Here is a 13,638-nt window from a genome sequence, read left to right on the forward strand (position 1 = left end):
AGCTCAGGCATGCTGAAAGGGAGGGATGCTGCCCCATGGCAGGGGGAAGGTTCCCATTCTGCACTGTAGCTGTGCCTGTGTCCTGTCCCATTCAACCTGTGCACCCATTGCCTTCCCGGGGCATCAGCCTGGGCTCTCGCAGTTTGTCTGTGCCTTGCCAGAGCACTTAGATGGGCAGAATAGACCTGGCTTAGCCTTGGCTGGTAACAAATTTAAACACAAATGTCATTTTCTACAAGTCTTACGCTGGCTGTAAGAGGACAGGCTGTTCTCATCTGAATTTAAGGCTGTTGATTGACAAGTTAACTGATAGATTTTTATCTTATTTCTTTTACAAGAACCAGCTGTTGGAGTTAGTTTGTTTTGTTTCTGTGTTATTTGGCTGTGATGTTTTTATTCTGATGCTGGAAGCCCAACAAACCATTACCTTATGAAGGTCTTGCTTCTTCGCTACTCATATTTTCCTAAAGCTACTGAGCCCCTGCAAGCAGGGCTCGCTCCCGAGATGGCCAGGTTATTCGAGCGTATGATGGTATGCAGATGGTCTCCTGGCCCTTGCTTCCTTTCTGTAATCTCTTCCCACACCCGCTCGGCTTTAATGTGGTCTTTTGGTCCCACTCCTAGGCAGGAGCAACTGCCTCAGTTTTCTACCCCAAAAGGGCAAGAATCCAGCTTGGTCTGCTGTCCTCAAAGCTCTTCTTTCATGAGCATCTTTGGGTCTTTTACTAAAAGTGAATGTGTCTTCTAAGGAATAGAAAAATTATCATACCCATACGTAGCTAGCATTGGTAATACGCACATGTGGACAAAATAAGAAAGCTCTTGTGCATTTCCTTGTTCCCTTTAATGAATGCTGAGACACCTGTGAGTTTGGGTCAGATTCCTCCAAGATTTGCAGTTTCTGCCATGCTTCCTCCCAGGTTACCTTCCTCTGCTGGGATTTCCCCCTCCCTCTGCCCCCACGCACGCCCGGGGAGGAGATGACAGATTGCTTTATCTCGCACGCTCCAGGGCTCCCGGCGGTTGTGAAAGCTTTCTGCCCGCCAATCTCTGTGTCTGACTCTGGCGCGTCTCTTTGTCAGAGAGCGTCCCAGCTCAGCGGCAGCCATCCGGGAGCACCAGCCCCAGTTTTGTCCAGCCACGGGACTAACCATTGCCTCTGCTGTGGGTTTCAGCTCACCGTGGGTGCCAAAAAAAACCAGCAGAAAGCATGTAACCTCCATACACGCTGGTGACGTGCACTACGTTTGATGAGCAGGCAGAGGCGTGACTTAATACAGCGTAGTTTTTTCTAAACGCGTTACTGAGGTAAAATAGTTTCCCTTTTTAATTCACTGGCTGCTAGAGAAAGTAACAGGAGATGAAAGGGTGGAGAGGGGGAGCTCATGCAGGTTGGTAATGACTTGTTTACATCTTGCAAATTCAGTATTAATTTGGTTTTCCACAGTTAACTTTCTATAATTCCTATCCCTATCCGACCAGCACAAATAAAACCTGAGCGTTCCCCTTGATATCTAATCCATGTGAGCAGGTAACACCTGGCCCTGTGGAAAGAAGGGAAAAGGAGTTGGAGTTTCATGTCAGTGTGTCATCAAATGAGAAAGCAAATTAAGAGGCCTTTAAGAAAAAGGTTTTGGTTGAGTTTAGGTGTATTCTGAAGGATATCTTGCTAGTTCATCCTCACATATATTTAGGAGAGTGCTGTATGTGACTGTGGAGGGAAGAAGAAGAATTTGAATGGGAAACGGACACCATGGTTTGGGGTTTTGCTCCAGGCTGCAGAGACCAGTTTTGCCAGTTAAAGTTTTGTTTGGTTTCTGAGGCTAAAGCCACTCTGGTCGCTGCCTGTGCAGGTGGTGCCAGCCGTGGCCCTTGCCGGTGTGTGTCTGCACCGTCCCGCAGCACCCCTGGGGACGTGGGTTTGTGTCGGCGTGTCCTGAAAGCGGTCCTCGGAGTGTTACGGATGAAGCTGGAATCCCAGCCTGTGGCTGAGGTTGTGAAAACTAGATGAGCTTTGAGAATTTAAATGGATGCCGCATTTAAATATGCATCATAAAGCATTCAGAAGACGTGCTTTTGGAGCAGAAAGGTCAAGCCTTTGATGTACTGGTAGTGGTTGGACTGTGGTTATGTACGTGGTGATTCCCTCCCAAAAAGCTGCTCACTTTTTGAGTGCCTTTCTCCTGAAAAACCAGATACTAACACGTTCTTCAAAGGCTCTGAGACTTGGCTTCTTTTTGTGCCTTTTTTAGTGTTGACAGTGTGATAGTTAATGCAAATCTCGTTAACAATGTGACTGGAAGAGGCGGTGTCTGCTCACGCCTGCCACGTTTGGGCCCCAGTGATGACTTCTTGGTGAATGTCCCATGGAGCAGGAACCACCACGTCATTGTCATGGCTTCATCCAGATGTGTGGTACCAACGTGAAAGGAGAGCAAAGACTTTGTGTCCTCAGAGGACTTGTGAAGGACAACATACTGCTGGACCCTTCCAGGGTTGGTCTACGTGAGCTTGTGACGCAGTAGAAATTTTTCAGTGGAAGTCTCTGGTTGTACTTTTATTAGTAATAAATGGCCATTTTAAATACAACTTAAAGTGGACATCTGTCACAAATATATATAGAAGTTCTTTGGGTTTTTTTGTCTTTGAATACCTGTCAGACATTGGTGCTGGGAGAAATTAGGTTTCTTGGGCTACTTTTAGAACCTGAGGTGGGGAAAAGTGGTTGTGGTTGGTTTTGGGTGTTTTTTTCCTCCTCCTAGACATCTTAAAGGTACCATTGACATTTGCCACCTTCTTTGATTTGCCTCAATCACCTTCCTCATTCTCTACTGACTATGAAGAAAGACTGGTCATTCTAGTTGCTTTGGTGGCCACTCAGATATTTCCTGGCTTAGCAGAAAATATGAAAATAAAAAATAAATGATTATTAATTCAATGCCAGTGTGCAGAAGACCCTCACCATTTTGAACTCTTTCTGGATCCTTTTGAGGTCAGCAATATGTGCCCTGCTAAGGAGGGGAGTGACAGCTCTCAACTAGAGTGGGTTTACAGGTTGTGGTTGACAGAGAAGATGGTGGGGTAACTTAATGAGAAAGGGATTCAGCAAGTAATTTATTGCAAGTCTGCTGTATTGAGAAATGAATAAGAGGGGGAACAAAAGTGAAACACAACCCGTGGAGTATGTTTGTGAAGTAATGAACAACAGGCAAGAACTTGTGTGAAGATGTCCGGTGGAGGAGGTGGCACACAAGAAACCCAGTCTGTTTTCCTATTTGGTGGTGATACAACAGAAGTAGCCCCTAATCTAATTACTGTTAGTTCTAGCTGTTCATTCTTGCTTGTCTTGCAGCACTGTGGATTTGTACTATTTGACAGTAAAGAGGGAGGACAGATGGACTGGAAAAGAGAATGTTTCCTAGGATTTTTTTCAGGTAAAAGGAGTTTGATGGAGAATCCCAGGATATCACTGGCACAAGTCAGAGGTAGGGCATCTGGACTGCTTAGGTTAGTACTCAAACCACAGAAATGGTCATGAAACCACAACCTTAAAGGCAGGTGGAAAATGCTTAGTAAAAGTTTGCACTGTCTTTGGTTTGCACTTGTTGAATCATGTCTGCATGGATTTCGTGTGGTTAGCACCTACCATTATGGAGTCTTGCACCATGGTGAGCCCTTCAAGTATTTTCCACAATTTTTTCTTTTTTTTTAAAGCACACACAAAATGACACTCTCCGCTTCCGAGACCTACAAGAAATGTAATTCTTCACTCATTTGCAACTTACCAGCAAAAATGAAAGAGCAATGTTTCCAGTGAACTAGAAAGCGATGGGATTTTGCTTTGAAAGAACTAAAGGGAACTTTAATCCATTTCTTTCTTCCCCGGTAGAATGTGAAGGTCCTGTAGACCAGACTGTCCCTTCACTTGCATCTGTGTGTTTCCAAAATATTTTTTTATGCATAACATCCTTGGTAGTTTACAGAGGAGAACTTGGTGCGCTGGTAGAAATTTTATTTCTCTACAGAGGTGCAGATTAGACATGGCACTGTTCAGTTTTCTTTCAGCATTAATAGGTGAGAAGTAGGAACAATTTACTGGTTTATTTAGCATATGCATCTCTGAATGAAGAGTAGAGTTTCAGTTAGAAAATGCTCATTTGTATGTGTCTATTTTAAAGTGGAATAGTCTGCCCAAGTACAGCCTGCACAGGTTATGTCACATCCAGCTTGGGCCAGGCTAAATGCCAGGTATAAATCAGTGCGTCTCTGGTGTAGTTTGAACTTTGCTTTCTGTGTAGCTAACAAAGATTTCCTTTAAAATAAAGCTCAAGGGTTGGAAATAATTTTCAGACTTAAAGTACCATGCCATCTGTTTCTGTTTTCTGTTGCTGGCATCACTGCATTTTAGGGCAGTAAGTGTACCAGTGTAGAGTCTGGTCGTCCCAACCCCCCCAAAAAAATATTTTCAAATATAATGTCAAGAATGGGGGGAGTGGGGGGGGGGTGTATGTTGCTCTCCTGATAGTTTAAATGTTACCTTTCTGTAGGATGAAAATCGGGGAGAGCCTGTTTTCTTCTCATGAATTGTTAGCAGAGCTAGCCCCTCCTGAGATGCTTTACAGAAGTGAAGCACAGCTGGGCATAAGAACTGGATCCTGCCTGACATTTAACACTGTACTGCAGCTCAGCTGCTTTTAGACATACCTGAGTCGTTCCTCATGCTGTGAAAATACACCATGCTGTTGTGTATACGAGAGTTCTGAATTTCTTAATATACAGTGGTATTTTGAAATTCAAAGACTTAAAACTTGGGGGGTTGACATTGTGATAAGCTGATATTGAAGGATAAAGCTCTTCAAAATAAAAAAAAAATCAAGGAAAATAATAAAACCAGTTATTTTTACCCATGTTATAAGAGATTTTTTTTTTTCCTTTTTTCTTTCCCATTTTGTAGCACCTCCTGGGTCTGCAGCAGCAGGTAGCCTAACAGGCTACCTCTAAAGCTGTACTTGTATCAATTGCCGATGCTACTGCACAAACAAAGATGGACTGTTTTGGTAAGACAAGGCTCCATTGAAGTTACTGCTAATAAGCAAACCAGCTCTGTTCACTTCAGTCCCATTCAAAACACGGGAAAAGGATCAATCTTTGCCAAACTTGAAAGGCTGAAACTATTACAGAGGAGAAAAATGATTTACCTCAAGTGGGTGTAAAACACATTTTCAAAATAAACACTGAAACCACACTTGACTCTTACCATATATATTAATCATATTCTGTGGGGGCATGAAATGTAGAAAGTGTTCAGCTTTGTATTCCTTCATTTTATAAAGGCAGGTTTGTTTTAACTAGCATTTAATAATAGGCAGTGCTTCTTAAGTACCAACTTCAATGCCAGATACAATGTGCCTTCTCACTGTCAAGTGTTACTCTGTTGTAGCTTAGTTTACTCTTAGCTGAAGGGCTTGCCTCTTAGTATTTTCCTAATGCTTAAACAAAAACCCAACATGAAACCCTGAAGTAGTTGTAGATGGGATTAATTTGACTACCTGGTTTTAAGTTATTGTACCTACAGTTCTGTAAACAGAAGCTTGTACTAATCCTTGCAGTGGTGCAATAGGATTTTATATTTCTGTACCAAATTGTTTTCCTAGTTTAGCGTGTTTGAGTGCTCTAGTGCTGGATTGATCATCATCTGCTTTTTAAGCGTAGCTCCATGATGTATTGGGTGATTCTTCTGAGAAGAGTCACTCTAGTGATGTTATATGCTCGAGTTCAATTTTCATATGCTGCTACGGGTGAATTAGTGTTCTACAGGTATAAAATGTGGACATTCCACAGCATGTAGTTTGTGGGGTTTTGTTTTTTGTTGTTTTTTTTAATACCTTTGAATACATACTCTTCCTGTGCTTACACTGGTCCATGTAAAAGCCAAACTGTCTGAGCCTAGCCTTGCTTGCATGTGGTAGAGCTCTGCTTACCTTTCAGAGCTGGAAGTGAAATTCATGGCAGTTCCCTTGTAAAAGTGAGCATATTGCTGGGGGAGCTGCCTCTCCTCTGTAGGGCTCTGCCTCCATCCTGACCTGCAGCCGAGGCTGCTCAGGGCACGGCGGCAGCGATTCCTTGCTGAGATGTTCTCCACCACGCTCTGGTCTGGTATGGGCTGCCACCATCCTCACCCTTATTTTCTCTCTCTAACAAATACCTAACCTCTTTGTTCTGCTTAGGTTTAGCTCTGTTGCTGTGAGAACAAAGGTAGTGCAATAGGGATTTTTTTGAAGTCAGTACGAACCTTGGGTTTTATACCATTTTGTTATGACTCTTCTAATCCTCTGGCTCCTGATTAAATTAGTTATCATTCAGTTAGAGCCCATATGGCTCCATTGCTGAGGCAACAGCAACAGGGATGTGTTGTGTTGGTTTGGGGTTTTTTTTCCTCTTTTCTTAGCTTAAATACTGCATTAGTGGAGTCTGACGTCTTCTGGTACCACCGTGCAGCAGCAAGGTCTGCATCCAAATCTGAGGTGTTCCTAATCATATTTAGCGTATTGTTTGGCTGATTCCCATAACGGAGCACGTTGGAGAATAAGCAGCCTAGGGAAATCAAACCTGCCAACCTCGAAACAGTAATTCCTAAAAAGAGGTGCCTGTTGCACCATTAAACCCCTTCTTCTCTGCACAGAGATACTCAGTAAGGAAGGAGTTGGGCTGGTGGTCAGCTCCACTTGTACAGTCAACACTCATTCATTCAAGATTACTCGAGGCAGACGCAAACGTGCTCAAGCTGGGTCTTTGCAGACTCTCAAGATCCAGCAGGGTTTATTAACTCAGGCTCAGTGCCAAGCAAATGCAACTCTGCTGCTCCCAGACCCAGTCGGATCTGCCGTTTTGGCACGGAGTCCGAGCTGTTCAAGCCTGCCAAGCGTGAAGGGTGCAGAGCTGGGTCCAGCGCTGTTCTCTGATGCAGGAGCTCTGGAAATGCGTTGCAGATATCTGACCAGCTTGGGACCATCAGGGCTCGTCAGATCCATAACAGTTTCAGCCCTGTTAACCTTGAGCTTGCTTCTGTGCCTGGTTTTGTTTCGGTTGTCTTTTTAACTGTGTTTTGTTTGCTGCTTTTTTTTTTTCTTCTTTTAAAGGGTTTTTGGGGGTGTCTTTTTTTTGTTGTTTTTTTGGGGGGTTGTTTTTAAACTCTTGAGTTCTGGGGAAATTTATGAGCTTGGTCAGCCCTAGGCTCAGCTAACACTTTCTGTGCATGCAGTGTGTGGCACGTAAGGAGCTTCTGAGCTTGCTGAGCAGGAACCAGCTCAGGGCTAGCACTGAGTCAGAGCTGCTAGAGTCTGATGATCGCAAATTGTCTTTAATTTCTCTGTGCTGTGATTCCCAGCACGTTTTCCAGTGGAACAGTATACAGGTGTTTCCGTTGCCTGCTTTTCACAACCGGTATGAGCTGTGATAGTGGAGCGCTGACCATTATGCCCAAAGCATGGAGTTCTGGATGGGTGCTGCTAGTTAGGACTTGTGTTTTGGTTTCGCAGAGTACGTAGCCGTGTACATACAGTGAGACTATCCGGTTAATAATTGCAGTTGTCCTAAGGCTCGTTAGCTTTTCTGTTTGGATTTGAAAATACTCCCTGGAAAAACTGCAGTGTGCTTGGACTAAGTCAAAATAATTTTAAGATGATATGCTTGATAGTCTGTGGATTGTTACAGTACTTGAAATTAAATTTCCACACAAAATTCACAAATGCTGCTTAACTTTTCCAAGCAAAAGCTCATACAGCTCTTCTGTGGTTTTTTTCATATGCAGGTGCAGCTGGGACAAGCGGATATAAAATGCCCGATCACAGAGTGTAGTGAACACCTGGATGAAACAACTGTCCTCTATAACCTGCCCAACGACGACATCATCAAGTATAAATATTTCCTGGAACTCAGCCGCATTGACTCCAGCACCAAGCCATGCCCTCAGTGCAAGCACTTTACAACCTTCCGGAGGAGAGGCCACATTCCTACCCCTGCCAAATTGGAGAACAAATACAAAGTGAGCACGCTTGCCAGGGCCGTGGATTAGATGGCACCACAAAAGTAGGACAGCGTTTGATGGGCTTTAAATGAGCTTTCTTGTATCACTGGGGCTGTGTGCAAGCTGTGATTAGGGATATGAATCTGTAGTATATCACTGATTAACTACTTAATTGATTTCTGACAGTTCAAGCAGTTGAACTTCAGCCCTTAGTTCTTTGGCAGGTGGTGTAATTTTGTCCTGACACACATTTTAATTTAAAGAGTGTTTTCTCTCTGACATGCAAACAATATGCTCATAATCAGAAGAGACTGGGGAAAGGGAGTTATCGCTATAACTGATAATTTTAGACAGACAAATCTAGCAAAGATAAGTTTTCCCTGAAACTGTGCAAATGAATTCTGGGCACTTATGGTATTAGGCTGTTGGCTTGCTTCTTCCTTAGAAATAGAGTTGTATGTCCTGCTTCTTGGTTTTGATTTCTTCAGTCCCTTACCAGAGGTTATACATTACTGTAGTCTCATCACTCACAATACAGAAAACTTGAGAAACAGGAAAAAACCACTTCTACAGCATTTCTTTTAGTAGAAGATTTGCTCGTACTGCGATTTCAATCAAAGATAAAAAGCAAGAAATTACAGCTGGAAGAAGCTTTGAGCTGCTGAAGGTCCATCTTAGTTCCAGAAGACGGTTCTGTGTGCAGCATCGTGCTCTGTGTTCGTTTTCCATCTGGTTATTAGATTTGTTGTGGTTAGTTTCATGATTGAGCTGGCCTTTCCTGGACAAACCAGTTCTCCTCAGTAGGAGTTTAGATGACTGTTTAGATAGCCCTAATTACACAGCATAGGATTCAGCCCAGTATGGAGATTAAAAGGTAGAAGGTTGTGTATCCAGTGGAGTCGGAGTTGAAACCTCGGTAAAGCTAACCCTGAGTTATGGGCTACTTATGTATATCTGTGCAGTGCAAGAATTACACACCACACTGCCAGATGGACTCAGCATTTTCAGATTTTTGGCACCTTAAGCAGAGGTGGAGAAATTCAAAACTGCAGGTAAAATTCCTTCTGCCCACAGCCATTCTCCTTCACCCATCCCCTTAGCATTCCCTCAGATGTAGAGTCCAGGGTAGATCGGAGGTTGCAATGCTTCTGCAGCAGCCTCTCTTAAGGTGCCAAAAGCCGTTACTGTCCCACCACTGCGGGTCACAGGTGGTGCACTATGTATCATGGGCATGCCAACTCTGAGGATGTTCCTCAAGGCACAAAATGGGTCGTTCTGCCCACCAGTGCCCTTTTATGAGTTAAAATGCTATAATTAAAATGTTCCCACCGCTTCCCTACAAATCGTAATCGTAAAGGAATGGGAGGGAGGCTGTGTGATGCATGAAATAATGCATCACCACAGGACCAGGGAACCGCTTCTGGCTTGCACTATGTGTAGCTCTGATCTGCAGGGCTCAGGTCTCCTCCTGGGAACAGACTCTGGCAAAATGTGTCCTTTGAGCTGTGGCCAAGTGTTGCCTGGAAGAATGTCTAGTTGATGCTGGTCAGAAATACAATTAGGAAAGTGCTAGCAAACAGTGTGGATGATCATAGTCCAGGGCTTCAGCCTGCTCCCTGAACCTGTGTTGTTTTCTGGCATAGGTGCAGTTTTAGTGCCTTTTTTTAAGCTTAGCACAAGGAAGAGTTTTGCTGCAGGGATAAGGTTTAAACAGAAGACTATATATGAAATTGTGCGTGTGTGAGTAATTACATACACACGTAGCTGTGGACCATTATTATCTCAGTTATCCTAGATGCTTGTATGTATCTTGTCTGTACCTTGAATTATAAGCTCTTTGGAGGTAAAGACTCATTTTCTTCTGCATATAGCATAGGAGACATCCAACTGGAGATTGGGAGACTCTCATATTCATATGCAGGCAATTTAAACAGCAGTTGCACCAGATTAATTCTGCACCAGTGCTGGAAGTGCTGCCTTCAGAACTGAGTCATGTGTGGGGAAAGTCTACGCACAAGCCTTCTAGTAGGATCGCTGCGCAAAAGGGCTCAGTGCCAGTACCCTCGCTCTCCTATACACAGCAACAGGAAAACACTGTAAAATCCAAGAGTACATTCGAACAGATACTTTAAAAATGTTATTAATGGCATTCCTAAAATTTGATACACCATTTAAAATTATAAATAACCTCTAAATTTAAAGAGGTAGCAAAGTTATTGGATAGATTAATTTTCCTTACTATAGCTTTTTTATGTCAGCTAAACTGATCTAAGCCCCGCAGTCCAGTTTGCTGCTGCAGTTTTTCATCTTTGAGATCAAAGTCTTGGCGTGCTAAGCCTAGAAAGTTAGCTGGTGCATGTATGTTGAGAGTGGACGGGAAGAAGAGGGAAAAGAAGAGGGAAGCTCTCTAGCCAAACCTTTCTTGTCCCACTAGTGCCACTTAAGACAGCACAGTACAGCAGTGCGATTATTTAGTTTCCTATATCAAATATTTGTATCACAAATGGATCCAGCGTCAAGTAAGGAAATAGCCCTGCCCCCTCTCTTAAGACCTAAACTGGGAGTGTAAGACTTGGTTGTGGGCAAGATCCTAATAAACTTTTGGTCAAAGCTGGTATGCCAAAGTGCAAAGGAAATGGGCAAAAATTGAAAAACTTGATAGTACAGTTCCTATGCGTGGAACAGATAGGGGTTTCACAAGAGTGAGTATGTTGGCTTGTTCTGTGAGGGTGTTTGGGGTGGGTTTTTTTGTTGTGTGTGTGTGTTGTTTTTTTCCCCCTAAGCCCTGGATTTCACCTGTTATTTTAATATTAGTTCTTTGACCTGCCACGAAGAAGCAGTTCTTGATTCTCGGACTCTATTTCTGCCCTTATTAACCTGTGAGGTTCATAATGAAGTTTTCTTGTTCTCTTCTGTCAAGCGATGCACATCACATAAAAGAAGGGCTTGAGTGCTTGGCTTTGGAAATGTAAACGTTTTTTCAATACAGTTGTTATATAAAGTATCTTTTGTTTGAACTACTCAAGTTTCTGAAACTCATTGCTGTACAACTTGTAGGAATCTGTACCTGCAAAGATGCTGTGATGGAGCAGATCTGTGTAGTTTGTATCAATCGGTTCCCCTTTTAGGATCAGATTTTAACCTTGAGTAGCAGGTATCCTCATGGCTACACATCACTTCAGCCTGCTTTGAGCCTGAACTGCTGTGGACGTAGTGATTTTGCCATGCTCTCCCTCTCTGCTCTCAGCTGTTCATTCCTGCCAGCTTGCTTTTTGCTCGTGTTGATGTTTTGGTGTCATGCTGGGAGCTGGATCAAAGATCAGCTCCAATGGGACACAAGATTTGTTTTGTTTTGTTGTTGCTTGTTTCGAGCTGGTACAAGAGAGGGGACGGGCTGCTGATGAGGAGGTGGCAGCTGTTTTGGCAGGAGCCCATATTTATTTTGGAATAAAGTGACAGTGTAGCTGTAGCTAGAGATTGTAATTCATGTAATCAGTTAGTTGCATGATTAATTTGGCCATCCTGTTCTATAGCCAGCATTCCACTAAGCAGCAGAAGGTCCCACTAAGCTTTTTGCAGCTTCAGGCTCTCAGAATAGTTTTAATGTGCAGTCAGTGTTGCTATCATCGCGTCACACTAAGCAGTGTTTTGTGCTGAAGTTACCTACCAATTTTGAAAGGTCTTTTCCTGGGAGGTGAGGAAAATGATAGCTGGAATAGTTTGCAGTAAAGCGGCTAGCTAAGAAAATGGAAAATGTTAGCCTCAAAGGTCAGTGTTTCAGAAAGCTGAGAACCAAAAGGGTTAGTATGAGAAGTTGTGTAATCTTTTCTATTTCAAGGGAGACTGACCTCCAGATGGCATAGAAGTTTGTGTATATATCCATTTTCTCAATTCTGATCGACTGGAAGTCATAAAATAAATGGAAAAATGTTTGTGGGAGGAAAAAAACATATTTGAAAAAATACTACATTAATGTTTGGGATTTTTTTCAGATATAGTTTGTCTGCTTTGCTGGACTATACTATATTTTACTGCTTTAAATTATATGTGGATAGCATTTCTGTGTCCTCGTTATGATGATTTCATGCACTAATACTGAAGCATAAAGCAAATCATATTTGACTTTTTTTTTTTCTTTCAGAAAACCAGAGAAAGAATGGGATAAGAATCTGAAAGACTGCTGTAATTGCCCTGTTGTGTTCCTATTTCTTAAGCACACCGGTGTCAAACTGCATACAAGTTTGAATAGGTTTAAGCTTTTGTTTTGGGGCCACTAGTTCCAAGAAAAATAAGGTTCATAAGTACTTAAAAGAACATAGTTTTCTTTGCCTGCTTAATGTATGTTCAGACAGTATTGAACAACAGAGAAGTCAAGTGGCCCATTCAAAACGTAAACACTATTTACCAGTCCAGTTTTGAGGAAGGTGCTGTCAGAGGTGGCAGGTGGAAGGGGAAACTAGGAACTCCAAACCTGGTAATGTAGATAGTTCCCACTAATTTACTTCAGTTAGTCAGGGCCATTCATGGTAATTAATGTTATTTTGAGTTTGTGTGGTTATAGCCTCATCCTGTATTTCAGTACTTTTTAAGTAATGTATTTGGAAACATCTAATGTCAGTGTGCATGTGTAAGACAAAATATTTATCTTGGTGGCTGCTGTATTTCTTGCAATTATATACATGCTATAATAAAAGGATAGAGCCTGCAATGAATTTGTCTCAGATTTTCACCAAAAAAAAAACCCAACAAAACAAAACCAAACCCACAAAAGTTACATTTTAAATTGTTGGCATTTTGTTGAAGAAAGAAGCTTTAACTTGCAGCTTCCCAGATCTCTTGGTTTGGGTTTGTATTTTTTAACATTTGTGTTTTATCTCAAATGTCTAAATACTGCAACTGATAAAAGCTTTTAGGTTGCAGAACACTTAATTGTGGCTACAAGCTCCATCTTTGGCTGAGGCATAACAAATACTGAATAATACAATGCAATGCTTGCTACAATCTGTCTCCCCAGTAGTAGGTCACTGTGACATGCCTTATTGAAAAACGTAAATTCAAAGCTTGGGGCAGGGGGAAGAAGGAAAAAAGTAAAAGATTTGGAGATAATGGGCAGGATAGTTGCTAGTAATCTAACCTATCTTGTGCATATTGGTTTCTAAAGTATTGTGGAAACATAGATCAGTGTTCTGTGTTAGCTTGGTTAGTAGCAATAAATATCTTAATCCTTAGGTTCTTCGGAGTGGGAATTTTCCTCTTTCTTGTTAAGCTGTTTTTATTAAGAGAATTCATCTGGGAAGCAGAGATGCAGGATAGTGTATTTCCTTTGGTTTAGCATCTGGGCCAGTAGACCAACAAATCGGAGGAAAGGCACTGGTTGTATTTTGTATTGCTTTTGATTTATACTTATCTTGGCCTTAGACATTACTGTGTTTTCACGCAAAAAGTAATCATATTTGTAATCCACACATTGGAGCTTTCATGTGTTGTTCCCTTACAAACAAGTTTCATTTGTTGTTCTTTCCTGGTTTTGGGCTGCCTACCTGTGTCTTCTGTAACTTATTTCAGTGACAGGAAGCATGTGATAAGTGCACTTTTCTTCTGTGCGAGGTATC

At 42.3% G+C, this 13,638-nt stretch overlaps 1 protein-coding gene across 2 annotated transcripts in view; it reads left to right on the forward strand.

Annotated features, from left to right (window-relative positions):
* The window catches only part of RNF217 (ring finger protein 217), a 67,355-nt gene that overhangs the window by 32,819 nt on the left and 20,898 nt on the right, over nucleotides 1-13,638 (forward strand). For both annotated transcript variants that reach the window (XM_049818041.1, XM_049818042.1), the window contains exon 2: nucleotides 7,811-8,044. In XM_049818041.1, coding sequence (XP_049673998.1) covers nucleotides 7,811-8,044 — 234 coding nt within the window. The remainder of the gene's footprint in view (nucleotides 1-7,810; nucleotides 8,045-13,638) is intronic.

Source organism: Accipiter gentilis, chromosome 15, assembly GCF_929443795.1.
Source record: "Accipiter gentilis chromosome 15, bAccGen1.1, whole genome shotgun sequence".
Classification (NCBI taxonomy): Eukaryota; Metazoa; Chordata; class Aves; order Accipitriformes; family Accipitridae; genus Astur; species Astur gentilis.